At 35.9% G+C, this 24295-nt stretch overlaps 1 protein-coding gene across 1 annotated transcript; it reads left to right on the plus strand.

Moving 5' to 3' along the window:
- Positions 1–1218: 1218 nt before the first annotated feature.
- LOC144451790 (endothelin-converting enzyme homolog) lies at positions 1219–22775 on the plus strand. The gene is made up of 25 exons (XM_078142692.1): positions 1219–1298; positions 1565–1655; positions 2292–2390; positions 2896–3004; positions 10060–10206; positions 10738–10848; positions 11202–11363; positions 11691–11777; positions 11905–12122; positions 12786–12851; positions 13313–13429; positions 13726–13812; positions 14043–14173; positions 14784–15042; positions 15385–15483; positions 15964–16041; positions 16834–16931; positions 17406–17461; positions 18122–18173; positions 18750–18817; positions 19516–19649; positions 20517–20582; positions 20745–20849; positions 21659–21735; positions 22676–22775. Exons 1-25 carry the CDS (start codon positions 1219–1221, stop codon positions 22773–22775), a joined length of 2697 nt encoding a protein of 898 aa, XP_077998818.1.
- The last annotated feature ends 1520 nt before the right edge of the window (positions 22776–24295 follow it).

Raw genomic sequence — 24295 nt, forward strand, 5'->3', positions numbered from 1 at the left:
ATGAACCAAAATTTGTTCACGCAAATGAATAAACACTAACTGTTAGAATGATGTTGAAAATTAAGTAGTATTACATCCAAGCTGATGTATTTTTGGCTGTTACATTTACTGTCAGAATGTAAAGAATTCTGTCATTACCATATTTGGACATTATGTAACTACCCCAACAAACACTAACTTATTATTGGTTAGAATTCTGTGATTACCATATTTGGACATTATGTAACTACCCCCAATAAATACTAATTTATTATTAGGCAGAATTCTGTGATTGATTAACAAAGACACTATGTTAATGACTGTGGGGAGGCCTTGGTTGGATTTGAAAATTCATGCTAGGACCTCATTGCATTGAGCTAGGTGAGAGAAGAGATTTGAAGCCACAGACAACATCTATCAGACTTTTATATAAGCATGGGTATAGATCAGCTTGTACATCGTAAAGTATGATTTTCAAATACTACTAATGAATGTATTTAAATTTCTGTGAACATATCTGGTTATTCTACACCTGATATCAGAGATCTAGCCAAGTTTGAAAACAATTTTAATTGTGTGGCAAGTGCAAGGTGCGTTCGAATCCATTTGTACGTAAGAACGCGCATGTTTGCATGCGTGTGTGTGTGCGTGTGCATGCGTGCAAGAGAAAAGGTGTACGCACGTGTAAGAACGCGCGTGTGCGCGTGTGCGTGCGTACGTGGTGCAAGAAAAGGTGTACGCGCGTATGTACGGTGAGAACAAACCAGATATTAGTCCACATCAACACAAATTTAATCGAATAACACTTTTAATGTCGTTCTTCGCGTATATATCATTTTCCCGTTGTAAAGTAAAGTCGAGCGACACATCTCGTGATTAACAAGCAATTTATCCAAGCCAAGGTGGAAAGCTGCAGGGTATTTATAACGAGTATTTGCAAGTTGAAAAGGAAACGTCAGATGATAACTATGGTGTAATGTCATAACATTAAATAGCGTAGGTGCTTAGAAATCTCAATAAAAAGAGTTTATTCATGACGATCTCACCGAAAAGGAAGCATTGGGCTCACCTGCTCGTTACTCTGGGATCTCAAAATCCAGAGCGAATCTTCAAATAAAATAAACGGTTCTCATTATACTTGCCCTCGCTAATGGCCAATTCGAAGCTTGATTTTTACAGTCTGTTGACACAGGTGAATTTTTACGTCGTATTTATAACCACGCTTCGTTATCTTTAATGATGACATTAAATCGGAAAGCAATAAAGAAGACTGGCGGTAAAAAATCTGACGACTATGGTAAATGTCCTTTGATGACAACGTAAGTGTTGTATGCTGGCGACTACGTGACAACAATGTCGTCAACTTAGACAATTTTAAATGCCTGTGATTCAGTCCCAGGTTCTCGCATTAGTGCTATCTCATCGAATAAGTTCCTTGTTATGTTCTCAGTGAATCCATAAGGATCGGATAAGTAAAATACGGATAGGACAGGGCCATTCTTTTGTTCAGGAGCAATATCTAAAGCGTCCATGTACCTCGCCCAGACAATATTTCTCACCCACATTTTAACCTTATTCGACATAGGCCTTTAAAGCGAAAATATTTATTTGATAAAAATTACGTTCTTAAACAAGCTAAAGTTCAGTTTACTACAAACTCAACCTCCAGTATGAAAGTAAGTTGAGTGAGGACATGATATATATTGCTGCTCCAACAGGGATGTTTGTGCGCACTGGAAGCAAAGTGACACACCGATGGATAACATAACCATGGGAAGGCAGCACAAACTCGACTCCCATATTTATATGACGAGAGATTTAAATCTACTTTGAAATGTTTTTGCAATAAATCGCTTGCCTCATTAGTTTGCCAAAATTTTTAGAGCACATTTTAAGAATTGCTGTTTAGATGTAGTACTACTTTTTCTTGTGTATTTTCCATGGATAGCTTTATACATACTAAAGGATATAGGTAGTAGATAATTACTTATTTTAATTTCTATACCTATCTGGAGTGCAGACCGAAAATAACGACACAGTTACCATGGCAACATACTGTAAAGTGCGTTATAGATCGCCTTAAGCTTGGAAGTTCTCGGTCCAATCACGTCATGTATTTGGAAAAGTTTGAGTGTATGTTTTCCATGTGGCAAGATATATATCGAAAACCAAAGTCACGACTTATACTTAAAGCCCCGTCATTCAGTCACGAAACAGTTGCAGTCAATAAGAATGGTGTTACAGTCGCATGAGCTTAAGATTTGATAACTGTACTTTTATGTCTATTTTGTATGCCGACTTCACTTTACCAGAGTCTTCGCGCTAGTCTTCTACCTGCACCAACCTCTAATAATAACTATGTTAGGCACCAAGTGAATAGTCATGGTAATGCTACATCATATCAATTTATGGTGAGAATAACACATTCTTAAGTCTTCATAGTTCGAATCGTGCAATCTCCTATAGTTGTCATTCGATGTATATAAGTTAGTTATAAGCCCAGGGTATGCAGTCGTTAGTCATGAGTGATAAAAACACCACTCTAATCTTTAAGATGTAGCCGGCACGTTGTTCTTCTGTTGTTTAGAGCTTGAGGTAAAGCATTTCACTGTCTTCACTCATCCAGCATAACTATCATCGTTAAAGAAAACTGCACACATTTAGTGAAATCATTACCCATCGTTTGACGGATGTTGATGATTCGGAATTGTTGCGCAGCTCATCTCGACGCATTTAATAGCTCACCAATTCCTTTTTTCTGAACGACGCTTGTTGTGTGGGAGACGATGTTCAATGCGAGGGTCTTCCGTCAGTGACGTCATACGTGGACAAACGAGGCTTCTTCAAGGAAGCGATTTAGAAGGACACGCTCTGAGCTCATGCTCAGAAGTTCAGACGTTCTAACTCTTCTTACAGATGATTATGACGTCGACTGACAAGGAACGGTTAGTTGTAGCGAACGTCCAACACAAGAACAGTGTAGATGAAGCACTGTATGGATCACTGCACGGACCCGATGGTGAAGGTAAGGAAATTGGAAGGAGAGGTTAGATGTCTATTTTGTTATTATTACTGTATTATTATTATTATTATTATTATTATTATTATTATTATTATTATTATTATTATTATTATTGTTATTATTATTATTATTATTATTATTTAAATTAATTTTGATTACTGTATTATGTTTTTACTCAGTTTAATTCTATTCTCAATTTTAATTTTAAAATTAACATATTTTGCCATTGTCGTCCGTCTTTGCTGTTTTGATTTTCTAGTCACCTAGTGGAGAGTACCCCTCACAAAACGTAGTGAATGATCAAAGAGTTTCGATCAAATTCGTCTTTGAGGAGTGTAAAATGTTGATTATTAATTTTAAAAATGTCTTAATTAGGCGAAAAAAAAATTGTATTTCCGATAACTTGGCGTCAGAAATAGAGTAGGTAGGTAGGTAGGAAATATATTTTTATTTTTTTACAATATTTTTTTCGTATTTTTTAAAAATAAATATTGCTTCGACCACAAACAAACAAAATGTCGGTCAGAATACCCCTTCTGTGATACTCTGATGACCTGTACAGATATTACTGGGAAAAGAAAACAGACATGCTCATCATGAAGGTTAAGCAGACAAAGAATTTCTTATATTTTTGTTTGGAATGTTTAAGATTCACACGTTTTTATTTGGCCTTGCAAGCACATCTGTCATACACGCTTTCTTGTTTCTTATGATTAAATTATTCCACTATTATTAAACAGAATAACTAAATTGTGTTTCTGATAACCAAATCGACCTTAGTTTAAATTTATTATTTTTACATTCAAAAACTGGTACAAATTTACTATTTCTACATCCAAAGTCTTTGTATCTATTCCTGACAGATTGCAGCCAGCTAATTCACAATTCAGTCAGGACTTATATTCCAACAATTGGACATATGTGTTTGGAATTTTTTCCTCCTCAACGTGTTCCAATTCTTTACAACTTTTCTGTGTCGGGTGGCTTACATGATAACTGAAGTGCATGATGTACCCCTGCAAACAGGGGGTGGAAAAAAATGCTTTTGTACACTGTTGCGATAAATATTCTATATTTTCTCATCAGTGTAAGTGCGTAGCGGCACAAAGAAAAATCATACATTTTTAGAAGTCCGTAATAGGAATTCTCCATTTCAAAATGAAATCACGATATCTCTTATTCATGGGTATGACTGTTTCTGCATTTGTAAAATATTACTGTTTGTGTTCTCCTTGGGGCATTTGTAAAATATTAATTTAGAATCATACATTATATAAATTATATTTTTCGTAACTGGATAAAGTTACCATGCAATAACACAAGGTCAAATAAACACAGTTTCGATGCTTCCTGTCCATTGCATATGTTGCCATAGTAACGTGAATCTGCTCACATAATAAACATAACTCCGACGTCGATTATTTCAGTAGCCTCAACGTATACATAGCTTCTTCATATCCCTTTTTGCCAACAGCGGTTAGAAAAACCACATGTGTGTTCTAAAACACAGGAAACGGCCATGGATGCATTTCTATACCACTTGAATTTTCAGTTGCAGGAGGAAAACGAGAAAACGGCATGTAAGACGTAATTTATGACTGAATTATCCCAACCTTGTAAAAGCTTAGATGTTTGATATGATAATAGTAAGGCAAAAAAAAAAAAGAAAAAGAAATTTGTTTCCGATAACATGACTTCAGAAAATAGGGTAGGTAGGTCAGAATTTTTATTTACTTTGATTTAAAAAAAAAAATTACTTAAACCTCAAGATAAGATACTCGTCGGTCACAATACACTTCCATGAGAGTTTGATGAGATGTAAATTTAAAAGAAGTAAATGAAGACATTTATAATTATAAGTTAAGTCGACGAACGCGTTATGCATACCATACTGTTATAGCGTAAAAAAGACCTGGTTTCTATCTGGAATACGATTTAAAAAGTGACCACAGATGAGGCAAAGGTGGGGTGGGGGTTGGCATCGTCTTGTTTTCAAGGAATTCATTTAGCTTTAATTTTTAGAGATATAAACACAACTTGCCATATTGGCTTACTTTTGATATCACTATTTGAAAAAATATACCGTGACCTTTGACACGTTTTCTTTAGGTGAGAATGGGTAATAAATTTCATTGAAAAAAGTAACATCAAAATACTAAGTTTTTATCCGAGGCATATCAATGTTAAGACGTCTTCAAACTCCTTTTAAAACAATCATGATCTTGTCCTGTACGTCTGTGAAATCATAAGTACTACTCCACATCGTGTATAGGCAACGCAATCTATCCCTACCTAGAAACATTAAAACTCAATATGACGTCCATTTCGTGAGAAACACAACATATGGAGGGTTTCCATGCCCGCGTTACCATAGAGAAAGCACCTTGTGTGATGTTCTGCACGAATTCAGTAATACGAATCTTGTGTCAAACAACAAGCAAATTCTGGTGTGTTTTTTTTACATATACACAAAACTCAAACCCCAAAAATCTGCCGATGTAGTAGTTACTTGATCAACACAATTGTAAAACTGGAACGATTTCTGTCACCGCAAAAATGCAGTATACTGTATATTCATATACACTATACGTACACTTCATAGAATTCGAGCAATATTAGAAATATCGCAATGTCTATAAAATTTACGTTATGATATAACTGTTTACTAAGGGATTATGTTGTAACGTATGTACGATTGAAATAACAGACTGACATGATCTGTATTGGTCTATAACAATGGGATTCTAATTCCCGTTCGATCCCGTATACAACTTAGGTAGAGACCAGCAAACAGTATCATGCGTTGACAAGGTAGTTAATTGCCCAAACAATCTTCTCCGTTGACAAGGTAGTTAACCTCAGACCACCAAACAGATCTTATGCGTTGACAGGATAGTTAACTAACCAAACAATATCATGATGATCTCAAACATACCTCGACCTTTCATCATGATATTTTCATCAGTCTCAATTGCAATGACTTATTTAGCTCTAATGAACTCCAATTTATAAATACCCAGTAACCATAACAATGACCATAGCAACTGCAAACTGAGTCAATTGTGTCATCAAAACAACACTGTATTTATAATGAAGTCTATTGACTATTGTCCGGAAAGGAACTGTCATACGGCTATTTTGTTTACTGCTTCATATACCAAATCAACTGTGTGATCGCCAGGTGTTCAAACTGTGCTAACAAGAACAGTTACATTGTTATAAATGATCGGTTACTTTCTAGTATAGAAATAACACAAACCTTTGATATTTAATATTTTGGTATTTCAAGAACTCTTTATTGAATATCTGATTTCTTTGTGTCGATCGGGAATTACTCCCAGCGATTTTTGTACAGACACGACATACAAAGATTCATCACACAGCTCTACAGAATTACATACAGGTTTGGAACTATATGTGACAGCACTGTGTTGAACTCTCGCTGTCACAACTCTGTGGGAACTGCCCAAGTCGTCCATGTCAGACCACATGAGTCACCCAGTACGGGCCCAGTACAGGCCCAACAACGGCTCTGAGTCTGTGTGTGAGTAATCGTCACCGGCTGCTCGAGTCATTATTCTGTGACTAATTACTCTTACTTCATTGGAAAAACTCAAATAATATATATATATATATATATATATATATATATATATATATATATATATATATATATATATATATATATATATATATATATATATATATATATATATATATATATATAACACAGTATCAAGTAGGATACACAGGAGCCGTTACTCAGGTAACAGGTAACGACTCCTGTGTATCTTACTTGATACTGTGTTATTTATACTGTTCTACATACATTGAACACTGTTTACTCCAGTATAGACATATTACATTTACTGCGTTTATATATACATGTATATATAAACCAACACATTATATGTTGGGGGTTTAATATGCATTAGGATGACTGGTTACCAAGGCTAAGTTGTTTTTCTTTCAATCATTTTAAATACATCAATCTGTGACTTCCTAGAGAGATCGCTATCGGTTGCTTAACGTGATTCAGCAGTTCCCTGTAGTTAAGTAGAATGTAAGAATATGGAAAAGTTTCAATGTGCAATTAACAAATAATGTAGCCATCGAAAACCAGTTACATACCATGGCTTTCAAGAAAAATTCGGTGGTTTGTTTGGTTATTTTTTCTACATTTTTAAGGGGGGGAAGGGGTTAAGAAACACAGTTGATATCTCCATGTAAGCTTTCACCCATCCCATAACGATCCCCATATTTGTCTAACGTCAGAGTTCATCTGTATTGGGGGAAATCGTCGTTCGTAAATCATGTACATTTCTGCTCAAGAAGAAAATGTTTGACCGTCCCTAGTTACTTGCTGCCAGGCCAGTAGCGTGGGACCCCAAAGCGCGTGTGTGAATCTACCAATCACCGCTCTGTAAACAGAATACTTTTACAGCTATAGCGTGCGAAGATATCCAAGTACTAATAATTTCTTACTATGATCCAGAAATACTAGCAACTGTTTGACAGGGATATCAGTCATAAATCATTGATTCTTTATCACTAATCTTACTTCATTCATAATGACCCTCAGGGGAAATATAGATGACACGAAGAGTTACCTAGATATAAAGACATTTGATGTGCCTTGGGATGTATCCACAATTTCCAATCATTAGAAGTAACTATCTAACGTATCTCAACTCTGAATTATAAAGATAGCGATATTTTCTACATTTCACTTTGAATGCTCAAACATATGACTGCAATTTGATTAATTGCTTGATTGGTTACACAATCAGTCTGTCTGTCTGTCTGTCTGTCTGTCTGTCTGTATGTATGTATGTATGTATGTATGTATGTATGTATGTATGTATGTATGTATGTATGCATGCATGCATGCGCATGTATGTATGTATGTATGTATGTATGTATGTATGTATGTATGTCAACATATTGAATGTACGGTTCTTCTATGTAACATGATATCCAATGATGTCATTGATAGTTGTAGCTTCATTTTATATTAATAAAACCACTTTTCGTCCATTATGGTGACTTTCATTGTACCATATCTTAGATTCCATCTAGTACTATACAATAATTATCTCTATTTCCAATTCAAATAATGTCTCCTAAAAGTTAGAACGAAATGAAAATTAGTCTTTAGTATTTTTTTTTACAATTCTGTAATTTCTTAGCACATGGTTCAAACCAAGTATGATTTACATATTGAAACAGTGAATGTCGACCGTTTACTAATACTGTGTAATTTTTATGATAAATGTTCGAATGTGATGGAAGATGGAATATAATTGTGTTTTGTTGGATAAGGCCAAATTAAAAAAAAGTGTGTTTCCGACCGATCCTAGTTTAAGGTCCCGACCCTAAACATTTGTTTGCATGCAAAAAGGTAAAAATGGCATTTACACCTTCATGCCTTTACCTCAGCTGTGGTCACTTGTTAGAAAAAATCATTCCAGAGAGCAACCAGGTCTTTTTAGACTATAGCCGTTCAGTCTACTTAACTTATAATTTTCTTAAGTTTCTTCGTTTAGACCTCATCGAACTCTCACGACAGAATTGTGATCGACGAGTATCTTATATCTTGATGTCGAAGTAATTTTTTCAAAAGAAAATAAAATTCTGACCTACCTACCCTATTTTCTGAGGCCACGTTATAGGAAACAAATACCCTTTTTTTAATTTGCCTAATCTTATCTAGTATCTGCCAGTGCATGGAAGAAATAAAGAATTCTGTATGTTATCTTGTCCACTTTTCATCTGATCGAATATCTAGTAATACGTATGTTGTTCACTGGCTGAATTTTTCTGTACAGACAGAACTCGTAAAGCGTCACTGCATAATGAAAGTATGTACACTCAGAAAACGTAACTTCAGAAAGTAATAGATTCCCTCTCGAAAGCAAGGGTATAGAGATAGGCGCCAACTAGAGGACACCCCGTAGATGTATATCTACCTGTATAAAACTTATCTTTTCAGCTTTATTGTGCAGGATTCAAATAAACTTTGAATGCTGTAGTTTCGTCTGACGATATTTACTGAAACCCCGCGGCAAGAATACGAATCTTCGGTCATCATTGTGTATGTGTGATACTAAAATGTCTCGTTATGTTTGCGAGCTCGTGAATGCGCGGTTTATCTCTCGCCTCTTTCAGTGTCTGTGGGCCAGAAAGTGAGATAGAGCTATAGTTAACTACTTGTATCATTAGATAGTTCATGAACGGGTACAATTCACAGGACTTCCATTGTATACACGCGTACGGTGAACGTTGATGACATTGTTAACGCAGGTGCATTCGTGTGTCTGACTTGTGAATCATAATCCACCTCTGCCTAACACAATTATATCTATGCCGATATCGCCTCCTCTAGATAATTGCCAAAAAGCTTGCAAATCGAACAATGAAGATTGTTTTGTTTTGTTCGAATTTGTTTAACTCGAAGTCAAAATATTTCTCAGTTAAAATTAATGTTTGACACTTTGAGTCATGATTCTTGTCTGTTGTGAAAAATGAAGTCGGTAGAAAATGAAACTATGATCGAGTACAGAGCGAGAACGAGATCGAGTAATTATCGCGTGCAAATTGCGAGATCGAGACTTTATCGCGTGCAATGCGAGATCGAATCTTTATCCATCACTATTATAAGTCTTCGATACCGACACCTTCTGGCATAATGTCATTAAAGTTGTTTGCCTGCATCAGACAGCCTTGCCGTGCCTAGATGATTAATTTTCGACAAACTTTATCTCACTGCATCCGGTTTTGCCTGCGGCCACTACCCACTCAAAATCAGCTGTACGACGTCATGTACCGAATCACCCGTTCATAATATAGTATAAGAAAACATTTCGCCCATATAAGCACAAACATCTGTTCTTATGCAAACAACATGTTTTATATCTGCCACTGTACATGTCTTACCAGTTTTTTTAATTGAGAATAAAAGGGTCATTTTTAATTAATTATTCGACATTAATTGCAAAATACTAATTTAAATATTTGACGAGCGATTTAGCCATTTCTATTCTTTGTTGGTATTTCAGATCTTGGTGGCAGAATTCAATTAAGTGACGAAGGAAAACAAACCGATAAATTTCCTCAATCACACAAAACAAGCAAATCAAGTAGGAAGAGGGTATTCACACTGATAATTCTTACAATGGTCGTGATTACTGTGACTACGTTACTAGGTAAGTTACCATGACAACCTGTGCATCACTAGTATCATAAGATCATCGTATAAGATTACAGTACCTTTGAACCTCTTTATTGAACTCTGAAATTCATATTATGTATAATGTTGTAACATAATCACTGGATTTAGTTATGTGTGATAAGCGATATTACATTTTGTACGTGACAAGATAACGCTGTCACGTTGTTACATTGTACGTCGCTAGGTTACATTGTACGTGACGTTATTACGTTATACATTAATATGTTATATTATACTTGACACTTTAATATTGTATATGAGAAGTTATACTGTACGTGGCAAGGTTACGTATACATTACAAGTACCTTAGATCACAAGGTAACATATTCGTGGCTAGAATGATATATCATGCACAACAGAAAAATAACGCATTTCGCTATAAATATATGTAGGAAAAATAACTTTGTAAGAGATTGAAAAAATGTAATCACAAGTGCGAATTTAACGCATACAAATTTTAACTGGGACCTAGGGGTTGTCAAGTGAAAGTTGTCGTATATTGCAGCTTGTATGGTCGTTATGAAGCCAACAAAATCAGCAGCTGTTCCGATGCAACATCCAGACCGTGAAAGTTTGGGTACGACGTACTGTGACTCGGCACACTGCCAGGAAATCGGTAGGTGTAGTACTAAGACTCGTGTTCGAGGGCTTATGACCTGACTGACTGACTGAATAAATATTTTTCAAGAGGGGAAGAAGAGGAGGGATGGGCCGGAGGAGGAGGAGGAGGAGGAGGAGAGAGAGAGAGAGAGAGAGAGAGAGAGAGAGAGAGAGAGAGAGAGAGAGAGAGAGAGAGAGAGAGAGAGAGAGAGAGAGAGAGAGAGAGACGGACAGAGACACAGAGACGGTCAGAGACAGACAGAAATAGACAGAGGCAGAGAAAAACAGACAGACAGAGGCAGAGAGACAGATATTAAAAATTTCATTGATTCACATCATACATCTAACTACATCTTTTCTCTTTCGTAGCATCTTCAATTTTTGACAAAATGAATCCGTCAGCAGACCCCTGTGAAGATTTTTATGAATATTCATGCGGTGGCTGGATCCAATCGCATCAAATTCCACCAAAATTACCTACAACTGATACTTTTTTTGAACTACGAGAGACACTCGCCAGTCAACTCAAAGGTAAGACGTATTGCTTGGCTGAGCAGGAGCACAAATCTTAATATTTGACAAACGTCCAATAATCATGGCTGGTAAATTGAAACGGAAGTGGCGTTCCACATGAAAGTGAGGCTCTTAATCATTGTCGTCTGCATGCGCGTAGTACTGTTTTCTTGCAATTGCGCATTGCATAGTTAACTACCCTCGACTTCACGAATGTGATGAAATTTCCAATCATCATTTCACAAATCGTTGATACAATCTCAAATTCAAAACCAAGGGCTTATATTTAATACTAAAATCACACAAAAAATGCAATTCTATTTTATCTTCTGTTTCAATTTTTAGTTTTAATCGAGAAGCCAGTGAACCTTGAAGGAGATCTTCGTGTGACCAAAGAAATCAAACAGCACTATATCGCCTGTACTGATGAAGGTATAGAACTCGAGTTTTATTCCTCCATATAATGCATTTAAAGTAATGGCAGTTGCATTTCCCTTGCATGGAGTCATATCCAGAGTTATATAATAAGATTTTATTTATTCTTTATACACCGATCTAGACACAATCGAAAGAAAAGATGCAATGCCCTTGATACATCTTTTGGAATTCCTTGGAGGATGGCCTGTATTGGGGTCTAGCCCTGGAGGACGATGGGAAGAATCAAACTTTGACTTGACGAATCTGTTGTCTACGATTAATAAAGTCATGGATGAAGGATCGATAGTCGCAACATTTGTGAGCAGGGACGACAAAAATCCATCAAGGAATATTTTGTGGGTAGGGTTGATAATTTCTCATTTCTCTTCCTCTTGAATTATTCCTTTTGACAATGAATTCAATTAGTCAATTAATTAAAAAACCCTTCGCTATGACGTCATCATAATGCTGATTTTGTTATCGTTATCTACCAAACCTGATTTTATGAATAACTTCGGTTCTTTGCTTTTATACTGCCAAGAGTAACCTTCACAACAGGCTCAATACTCATCCTGGAAGTTATCATTCTTTCCATGCATAAAATTTGCCAGGTCGGCCACCCATCTTACTTTTGAAAATATGCAAAGCAACACTTCAATTATGCATTGCCTAGAATAACATTAACCCCCCCACACACACACACACCACACACAATGGGACACACATACAAACAAATTCACACACAGACACAAATACGCATAAACAGACACACACAGACAGACAGACAGACAGACAGACATATACACACATATGAGGAAGCATATTCGTGCAGCCCTAGCTTTTACCTAAAGGAGACCAATTCGAATATATAACATAAATATACAATAATTGATATACAGTTGTTAAAAACTTCAGCCATATCCTATTTTAGCTATAATGGTTTCATTATTTTAATTCTAGCTACACACTACGAAAAGTACCATAAATCACATAACACTGTGCCGTTCTATTTCTTGTACTTAGATTGATCAGGGTAAGCTGGGACTGCCAAACAGAGACTTTTATTCGGATGAATTCCTCAATGAAAAGGTATTTCATGTAATAATAATATTTGAAAATAATGTAATAATGAAAAGAATAAAGAAAAATATGACTGAATATCACAAATAAATGCAAAGTTAAATAGATAGAATTGATATGAATAAATGCAGATAAATCGTGAACAGAATGACAGAAAACTAGATAAGTAGCTAACCATGTGATGTATGTACATGTATGTATGTATGTATGTATGTATGTATGTATGGATGGATGGATGGATGGATGTATGGATGGATGGATGGATGGATGGATGGATGTATGTATGTATGTATGTATGTGTGTATGTATGCATGTCTTTTTTCTGTGTGTCTTTTTTGCAAGGGTATAGAGAAGGTGTACATATCACAGGGGAAATGTTAATGGATATGTGATATACACATATGTAATGTTTATTTCTGTAAATTCTGTTATTTGTGAAAAAATACTGTATTTCTTTTTTTCTGTCTAAGTATCTTCAAGCTTATTTTGCTTTTATGAAAGAGGTAGTTACTAAGCTTACAGCTAACTCGGAAGATTTGGATCGACAGCTGCAGGACATTATCAATTTTGAAAAACGAATGGCGGCGGTGAGTACACATCAATGTAGAAAGTTAATATCGGTACGTGTATGATTATCACCATGGTAACGCTAAGGGGAGTATGGTAGATATCTTGGCAGCCCAAGGAGATATTGGATTCCAAACAAGATAGTACGAACTACATAATATAACCTTCAGTGGTGCGAGGTAGCTACGTGTCCAACTTCTTCCTGTAAATCTGTTTTCATCCGACGTTACATTCAAAGATCGTTATCTCGTTAAACTTATACATAATTTTGCTTTTACTTATACATAGACTTTATCAACTTATATTTATCCTCCAGGACATGAAATCACAGACGGAGAGACGAGTGAGTGGTAGCATGTATAACAGAATGACAATAGAAGAATTACAGCAATTAGCACCACAGGTACCTAATCTTGATCAACATCACATACAAAACTTTATAGTGTTCAGTAAGGGGGGGGGGGGAAATAGTTTTTAGCTTTGAAGTTAATTGGAAAACAAATAACGACTAAACTCATAAATGATTTCAACATATACAAACAACCAAAGATAGTGTATAGTGAAGAGCCTCACTTGTATTTGAAATATTCACCTAACTATATTAAAGCGAAAGACCATTCCCTTATTTTCTAGGTTGATTGGTTGACTTATTTTAATACTCTTGGTGGATCATGGACATCGATTGATCTCTCGGAAGAAGTAGTTTTGACTTCACCTCCTTATATTACAGAAACCTTTCGTAGAATAGACGAAACAAGTCCTAGGTAAGTCGGGAGTTCTTTTTATCAGAACCTGGATGGATATAATGTTATCCAAGGATGTCTTTGTCATCTGTATTGCTATGAGCTACCCCTTCCACCCTACAGTACTTAGCAGCTTCGCAGTATGCAAGACAACTGTCCGATCAAGTTTAATGGCCAAAATCTACGGTTCACATTTTCATTTTTTTTATCCACAATCGACTGTTTAAAGATCACAGGTCGTTTGATGCGCATGCCCAGGGGAAATGTTTTTGGTTGGTTCAACAGATCGAGTGGCGACCGCTATGTCCAGATAAGTTGTGATCATCACAATGAATATGACGTCATTGTTCACTTCGAAGAAAAAACAACTAAGATTTGTTTGAACGTCCCTAGTTACTAACTAGGTTTTCATAGAATGGGACCCCGAGACGCCCCTGTGTCAAAATGGACGACTGGGTAGATGGTGAAAATATCTACACGTTTCCTTTGCATTGATAATTCTGCCCCTGCTCGATAACCTCGATCGTGACACATAATAGAATAAAAGTGCAAGAGAAAAAAATTAAAAAAGTAATAACATACGTATCATGGGAAATGCTAAATGGTCAACAATCTCTGGTCGTTATTTCAGGACTGTTGTCAATTATTTACTGTGGCGTGTCGTCGCCAAAGTTATCAATCATCTCAGTTCGCGATTTCGGAAGGCTTCGGTAAAGTTTGGTCTGATATTTGTTAAACCGGAAGACGAAGACTATGACAGCGTTGGCATGGAAACCGACGAGACCCTTGCATCTTGGAAGACGTGTGTAAAATTGATAAATAAAGAAATGACGTTTGCAACTGGTAGAATGTATATTGATGCATATTATGATGAAACAAACCAAGAACCAGTGAGTAGTTTATATTTTCATAAGCGTCCTAGAAACTTCAAAATTTAATAATATAAATTTATGACTGTATTAAACATGCGCTGGCTGCAACTAGAATGGTTTTTGTCATCAGGTAATCAAATATATATTGGCTAAAATCGCCAAATTACATTATGCTTGTGTTAAACTGACTTAAATCTTGAGCAACCCTGTTATTGAATGAATATATATATATATATATATATATATATATATATATATATATATATATATATATATATATATATATATATATATATATATATATATATATATATATATAAGTAATTTGCATTGCCATCCGTATGTTTGTGTTGTATTCAGGTGACTAACATGGTAGCAGATATCGAAGCCTCGTTCACTAATATGCTTGAAAACTCACGGTGGATGGACGAAAATACTCAAAAGGCAGCCATGAACAAGGCAAGATTATTTTCTTTATGAGGGAATAAAAGTTAGAGAATAGAATTCTGAATATCCAAATGGTGCTTTCAAATACATTTTAAGTTACTGTAACATGTTCATAGCAAATTGGTTTCCTAGTCTGAGATTCATGTCACTTCCATTATGTATCTACAGCACAATCGGTGTTGCCTTGGTATTTCACTCATGTGAAATGACATTTTTACACACGCTCTGTCTAATTACAATATATTTAAACGGTTTATTTAATTTAGGCAGAATATAGCAAGAAATATGCTATCTTGCTATCCTAAAGTGTACAATGTACGGTTTCTTGCTGGTTTCCGTGTGGTTGTATCAACCAGCGAAAGTGAACAGTAATATCAAACGGATGTCACTTGACATTGCTATGGTAAATGGGTTGAAGAATTGCCATTCAAATACGTATTTTGTAACTCAGTTATTTGTATAACACAGCAGTTTGCTTTTTTGTCGTTTTAGGCAAAGGCAATTGGCAGTAACATAGGTTTTCCCTATTGGACGATGGACGACAAGATGCTAGAAGAATACTACAGTGGTGTACGTATGCTTATGACATATACCGTTCATTGACGTAACCCATATTTGGACTTGAAATGCACATGCATAGTTTCAATTTTATTTCACCCGATGTCCTGAAAACGCATTCTGAGTAATCAAGGCATTACGACTCTGATAACTATCTGCCCATCAACTGCCTTGAAAGAAAGTCATATAATAGATCGTCCTCAAATGGTTACAGTCTGTCATTATCCTGCAGATTGACCAATCACAGCGTTTCTTTTGTACCATCAATGTTGTCTGTTTTTCCAACATGGCTGCCACCTTTACTGACTTAAACTTTGAAGTTTAAAAGATGCTTTGACATAAAGACATTGACACATCTTCAATGGGAAGGCATTCCAGATATCCTAAGTGGAAAGGAAGTGTTAGTGATAAATTTAAAGCCCAACATGTAGCGGAAAGTCAATTTGCTACATAATGATAAATAAACAAAATAACCCCGCCCCATTGGGCATTGAGTTGTCGATGATAACCAATAACAGTTTGGGGGCGATCTAATAAGAAAAATGATTTTCAATTAATTATCTTCAAGGCAAATGACATAGAGATATATATCATAGTCATAATGCCTTCATAATGCTATTCAAGAAGTTGAAAACAGCGACGAATTTCTCAACTAAACTATTGTGACACTTTCTTCAATTATAGTACATGTTTTAGTAACCATTTAGTTCTACGACTGCGCTGCTAACAACAGTGGCATTTTAACTGAAATATCTGACTACTGTAGCACACATACTTTAAACAATTTTTTTCTTCTTATCACAGCTGCATTTCTCGTCAGATCATTTCAACAATTACATCAACTACCTCAGTTGGAATTTTAAGAGGAGTTTCAGTAAACTTAGAGAGAAACCTTTAAACGAGTGAGTTAAAATTTTTGTAAAATCTTACCGTTTCATAGCAGCCATTACTATGTATGTACCTAATACTGGAAGTATTTATGTACCAGTGATTTCTTGTGTCGATGCGTACAAGTAGTGATACATGTATTTATGCAAATGAGCGCGCGAGCTTTCAATGTACGTGAAATCACGTGCATAGAATGATATATTTTCACACAATTTTCTGTGTCTCATGTCTTTGGATAAATGTAAACTTGCAGAACCTCGTGTTCCATGAGAGCCGGTGGGGGTATTTGGTTACGTGTTATGTGCCTGTGGGCTTGTTTTCTGTTCAAGGCTGTTGCATTTTCCCTCGCCTCAATCGGGAAGGTACACGGCCACATGCATGGAACATCTTAGGCACACGTGTAACGACTCCGAGTAGTCTCAGTAGGTCACACTGGTGCTCACGCGTCATAAGGGTTATTTCATGGTGTTCTGTCATATACTCGACAGGTGGATCCATGGTCCTGCTGCTGTCAACGCCTATTATTCATTCGTCAATACTTTAAGTAAGTAATTCAAGGCATCAAATATAAATTCTGGTATAAAACTAGACCAGCTTTCCATAGGTCTAATCAGCGCTGTCCAGTCTTGTCCTTGTATCTCATAGACTCCATTTCAAAATATTTGGTCTGGCCACCCTAGGATTACTCAGGACAAAACCTTAGTAGGATGCAATATCCTTGGGCACAAGAATTTAATAAGAGGATATTTTTAGGTAATTATAACAATTAACCTGCAGTACGTAGCCTATATGTAGTCTTGAAGGACTAACGCTACTACACTATTTCAGTTATCCTAACTGCCATTTTGATTTTTTGAATTGTTGCTCGTCCGCGAGCCTACGAACAGTCTTTAGTTAGATCCAGTAGTATTTCACTGGCATCCCTAAACAGAACCTGATTGGTTGGATACACAGCTATTCAAATTTAAATCGCAATCAGGTGATATGCATAATTAGGTGCTATCATGATAAGTTTTATGGGAAACAGATTCTATTCTAGTCTAATTTGTGTTATGTTTTTGCATATTATGTTATGTGTGGCTTTATACTATGATCTAAAGAACATTTATGTTTCTGCCAGAACTTGAATAATATAAATATGTGAATCAAATTAGAATTGATTGGATCGGTAACAGAGATTTTGTTTGACTTTTCTATCATATAGCTGTTCCGGCAGGGATCTTACAGCCACCTTTTTACCACAAAGATTCGCCACAGTAAGTACTAAGTACTACATCGTGTTTTTTTTGCCTTATGTGTACATATTTCTTGGTTTCCTAGCAACCCCAGACCGAATCCGTGGAAGGGCGTCATTCACAAGGGATCCAGTCCTGTACAACAGTTACTGTAGTACTTTCTATCTCGTAGGAATGATCCAACTTCTTTAATTTAGGAAATAAAATTAATATCTGGAAGAGAGTTGGAGCATTACAAAACTTTGCGATACACCTTATTCCCAAATGGTGGACGAGATCTCGTGTACTTCGAGATTTCGTCCGCCATTAGGAATAAGGTTTATACTCTGTAACATGGATACAGCCGGAAAAGGCGATGTTCTCTGTGACTTGACTATACGACTATAAATGTTATTTACCTAAAATGAGAAGGACGGGAGTCATAACTTGTCGGAGGTTGTCGCAATTATAGTACTACATACTGTTGTCTGTCTATTTAATTTTGAGTGTATCTTTATCACTAGATCCAATGATCACTGTTTGTAATTTGGTAACTTTTCCCACTGATATTGTGTATTGTTTTGTAATTAAACCTATATGATTTATGCTTATCTACAGGTATTTGAACTTTGGTGGTATTGGAATGGTGATTGGACATGAACTGACCCACGGATTCGATGATAAAGGTATTAAAATAGGACACGCCAGTTAATTTATTCAAAGCACTGCGTTAATACAGTGCGCATGAGCAGAATGCTAGTCTCCTTTCAACACTGAGCTTACTAGTATTCTAGCGCCTTGAAAAAGTTTTTTATGTTCATTTTCTGTCACGACAGAGAACACACAGGTAAAAATGATCACTATCAACAGTCATTGAAGTTCTCCCAATATTTTGTCTGTCCAGTACTTTCCATTTTCATTTTCTATCTACAATTAAAAAGATACTTCTTGACCATTGATATAAAACAAATATGGTTGCTCTCCATGTACCTTTGAAGTAAACTGGGTAAGACATATATGAGTTCAAATTCAAACAAAGCCACCCACATAGCAATTAACATATTTGTGTTAATAAATCACAGAATTCTCCCCCAATAACTTAGTGTTCATTGTGGATAGTTACATAATGTCCATATATGGTAGATTTAGTCATATTCTACATTGTTTACGTTATTCTAACAGTTCGGGGTTTACACATTTGCATGAACAATTTGTGGTTCATGACTTCTAGATCTCATTCTTTTAGACGTAGAGGGAGAGAAGCCATGGATATCTGTAGAGTACATTAATTGCGTTGTATGAATAAAATCATTGGTTAATCGGAAATGAGGTTGTAACAGTTTCTTATCATAATGATCACTGTGTTAATGTTATATTATTTCAGGCCGTGTGTACGATAAAAATGGAGTTCTCAAAGAATCCTGGTGGAGCAAGGAATCAGAAACGGAATTTCACCGGAAAGAGCAGTGCATTGTGGACCAGTATAGTGAATACAAAATGAACGAATGCAACATGACTGTAAGTGATTTATTATTAGAAAAACAATATATTGGTATGGACTTTTCTGTTGACCTAATGGGGTACACAACACGCTAATGACGTTATGAGCTTACTACTTGTGAAAATACTAACATAAAACTTGATTAAAGGGGAACACCACTCCAGGAAAAAGGCATTTCCATAAACTTTGGGTTCTGGAGCGTCATTCCATGATTTCACACTACATAAGTTTCGCTCGGTTGACAAGAAACACAAAATTTAAAAAAAAAATTTTTTTTCAAATTCGGTTGAACATCATTGCCTTATGGATCTTAGCAGACATGAATATTTATTAGATAGACACTTAATATTCATGACACTTAAGAGCTTATTGCCTTTAGATAACCGGTCCTAGTGTAATGTTAAAGTCGATACATGCTTTCTAAGGCATTACAATAGTCTTCTGGCATTGTTATAATTATTGATTGTATAGTAGGGAGTTTATCAACATTTTTATACGTATAAAAATTACGTCATCAGGTTATGCGTTATATCTTAATAACAGGTTTGAATTCAGTCAATTGCAAAGTAATGGTTAAGTATGCGTCAGTGAGAAGAACACTGGCAGGAGGACCTGACTGGATGGTTTATTGGGTATTAAATGTCAAATACTCAAATGAAATACTATATTCTGCAATTGTAAATTTTGGTTGTCTTAAACATTAAACAGTGTACATGAAGCAAAACCGCACCTACAATCCTATAAACGCAGCTTGTACCACTTTCATGATGGAAAACTGACATAATTTATATCAATGCTGAATCACTAAGTGGCAATAATACTACACACGTGACCTTTCACCACTATGGAAGTAAACTTCTTTCCCCAATTTTGCGTCTCTACAGTTGAATGGACAGGTCACAGTCGGTGAAAACATTGCAGATAACGGTGGTATTAAAGAAACGTATAAGGTAAATATATTCTGTTGATTTACTACTAAGTACATTTTAGATTTTGATGTAATGATGTACGATATAAGAATCCATTTACGAGCATATATGATTCGTGTCTTCCAGCTCATGAACTACCTAGCTTTAGTATAAACTCATTTGTCATTTTTCTCCTTGAATTAGGCCTACCAAGTTTGGAGAGAGAAAACAAGCATAACCGAGCCATTACTGAAGTTACCAGGACTTAATCTTAGCCAGGAGCAGCTGCTTTTTACTAATTTTGCGCAGGTAATTTTTACTTCTCATCTTTTCTGGATTCTTCTGAGACGAGGATGTATCATGACCCATGCATATGAATAGTTTCTGGACTGACACAGATTATGTGGACGTGTTTAGAATACGAATTACATTGCAGGTCAGGTAATTGTTTTAAAGCCAGACTAGGTGCATTCGGAATGCTTTTAAAGCTGTTTTGTAAGATATAATGGCTTCATTGTAATATCATACACCCTGAACAGTATTGAGTCACCTGAGAGTAAACATATACTTGTGTAGCTGTACGCATCAATTGGTACAAGATATCAGTTTTACCGACCGACCCCAAAACTCAGCAATCATGATTTCAACTTATTACAGCAATAAACCCCTTATGCATAATTAGACTTCTATCCATGTAACTGACATTCACAAAATCGAACTATTGGTATTGTAAGAATTTATAGTGAATATATTGCAGGTTGTCTCATCCATATTGTGCACAGGTTTGTCTTTCCATGCGTGTAAATTGTCTGTCAGCACTATGCTATAAAGCGGCAGAAGCCGTGTATCAAGTGTTATATATATATATATATATATATATATATATATATATATATATATATATATATATATATATATATATATATATATATATATATATATATATATATATATATATATATATATATTGTATGTGTGTGGTGGTATCTTTTATTAACACGTGACGGCGATGACAGGTGTCCGTTCAAATAGAAGTGAGAACGGCAGTCGTAATTTTGAAAAGAACCTCATCGGTTTCGCACGAAAGTAATTACTTTTACGTCATGTTCGCTCTGTAGATTTGGTGTAGTAAATTCACCGTAGATGGCGCACGTAACAAAATTCTTACCGGGAGACACAGTCCTGGGTATTACAGGTATGGTATAACGTCTGTAGTCACGTGCATTGATCATGTAACGCAATGACGTCAGCAACTCTTAAGTGTGTAAAATGTAACAAAGAACAGGTTTGACGGGGTATACTATATATACAGAGAAAATAAATATTCGGCATGAATCATGTTTTGGAAAAATATTGAAGAATGTATGCAAAAGTATGAAAATGTTTGCATCTTATGTTGACGTCAATCTCCCGAAAGAGGAGTGCTCTAGTAGTTTGACAGGTGTGCATGTGTCACATGGTATGTATGACGTAAGGCAAACTAGTTTTTTTGACCTTTGTACCCCAAGTCAGGCATAGTAAATCCTTAATTGGCAATTAAGCCACTTTGATATGAAAACCAATGCTCAAATGTCAGGCTTGTCATATCGCTGTAACCTCTGTGCCCCCCGGTCTACTCCCTCTGTTATGGACATCCAAGTAACCTAGACCATATGGGCAACACACATGTGAGGTAGAACATTATTTTACTTTTAGTGGTGATGAAATAAAACTGTGTTCTTTCTTTCCCCGTGTATATCAAATAAAGAATATCTGCCAGTAGGTTGTTCCAGTTAGATAATTACTCTCTCTCTCTCTCTCTCTCTCTCTCTCTCTCTCTCTCTCTCTCTCTCTCTCTCTCTCTCTCTCTCTCTCTCTCTCTCTCTCTCTCTCTCTCTCTCTCTCTCTCACTATCTCTCTCTCTCTCTCTCTCTCTCTCTCTCTCTCTCTCTCTCTCTCTCTCTCTCTCTCTCTCTCTCTCTCTCTCTCTCTCTCGTCTTTCCGTTTTTCTAGTGTTACCAAACCTCCTCATATATAATAAAAAACATGTCCAACCTTATAATCAATATAATCTAGGTGTGTGTAGTAACTATGGAACACAAATACACATATTTAAATTAGGAAAGAATTAATGTGACGTCATTTTTATTTTACAGAGTGATTGGACCACTGTCAAATCTACCTGAATTCTCCGATGTGTTTAATTGTGCATCCGGGACAACAATGAATCCTCCGTCGAAGTGTCAAGTTTGGTAGTTTGGTATAACTTGGAGTGAACTTTGACCCCGATCAAATTTATATATGAACGTTGAGGTCCTACCCTGGACTCTATCAAGGTAGTCTATCTTGACTGAGGCCATGGGTCAGGCGATGACATTGACCCAATCTAACAATCCAGAGGGTATTTTTTCTGCTGACGAGAAGAAAAATAATAGGCACTCCGTCTCAAGTTTTGGATTGTACCGTAAAAAGGCTTGACGTTTTACGACGATTATATTGATCACGCAAGTACTCAGTGTCGCAAAGATATCAAGAAAGACACTGACATGAATAAAACATGGCATAAAATTGCCACACACCAGTACTTTATATATGTGTTACCATTTGGATTTGGGAAGAACATTCTCTGTTTGAGCTTTTCCTGGGTGCTCGTGTGTTCTCTCTGTATGATGTCATAGTATGGTTAATGTGTTTGCGTGTATGGAACAGTTGTACTTAATAGCTATATCACTGTGGCAACATCATTTGGAACACAGGCACTCGAATCAATGTGTATGATTTAAAAATAACAAGTATGTACGTACATATTTAAAAAAAATAACATCATACACATTGATTCGAGTGCCTGTGATTTGGAACAGAAAGAATGACTAGCAACAACACATCAACAGAGTTTTCATGACATTTCTTACCACCAGACTCGGGACATACACACCTCTCTTTTTGTAAGCCTCTCGTAAGGATGTAGAGTTGCGGTCACATCTACCACCAGACCAACTGCCTGTATTTCTACTCCATCACAACAGCAATGAATTTACGCACATTCAAAAAGAACAGTCTGTCAAATTTATGGCTTTTAATGGTTATTTTTTTCTTTTTCATATTCAAATAAATTCATATCTCGATGGTTCTAGATATACTATCAAACCATAGACCCTACTTACGTGTAGGGTCTATGAGCAAACATGTCGAATTTTCTCTGGTATTACACTCTTAGAACTCAATGGGTCTGACCTACCCCTACACGAATAGAATAGTCCATAATGAAATACGTACATGTGAATCGAACGAGAGTCGAACTATCTCGTTCATCTGGCATAATATATCGCTATGACATGACATGGTATCCTACTGTGCATCAAAAATGAATTAAAAAATCCACGAAAATTATGTCAAGACGGTGACTCTTTGCAGACGAGCATTAATGCCATTGTATACCTCTCCTACACCGTTTTGGAATCAGACTCCAGAAATCATTACCTTTTGAAAAAAATTACGAAAAAATTGCAAAAAACTTGAGTGCCAAACAACCCAGCGATTTGTTATTGGTTTGCCGGACTTCTTTTACATAAATTATCTCGTTTACAGGCGTTGGGTCGTTTTCAATTTCATCATATGACAAATATGAATATTGGTCATACCACTATTTATTTGCATAGCAACTTATTAAGCCATATGTTCAAGTCACTCGGCCTCTGGTAAAATAGAAATATCTGTGAAGAAATTCAATAGGTTCTGGTTAAAATGCTTAGATATTTATTACACCTTCCATCACA

This window comes from Glandiceps talaboti, chromosome 21 (assembly GCF_964340395.1).
Source record: "Glandiceps talaboti chromosome 21, keGlaTala1.1, whole genome shotgun sequence".
Lineage (NCBI taxonomy): Eukaryota > Metazoa > Hemichordata > Enteropneusta > Spengelidae > Glandiceps > Glandiceps talaboti.

Bases quoted from the DNA above. Each gene is read 5' to 3' on its own strand.
- LOC144451790 (XM_078142692.1), top strand. From the start codon at position 1,219: ATGACATTAAATCGGAAAGCAATAAAGAAGACTGGCGGTAAAAAATCT. The intron at 11,364-11,690 runs GTAAGACGTATT...TTCAATTTTTAG, and splicing joins ACTCGCCAGTCAACTCAAAG to TTTTAATCGAGAAGCCAGTG. The intron at 11,778-11,904 runs GTATAGAACTCG...ACACCGATCTAG, and splicing joins TATCGCCTGTACTGATGAAG to ACACAATCGAAAGAAAAGAT.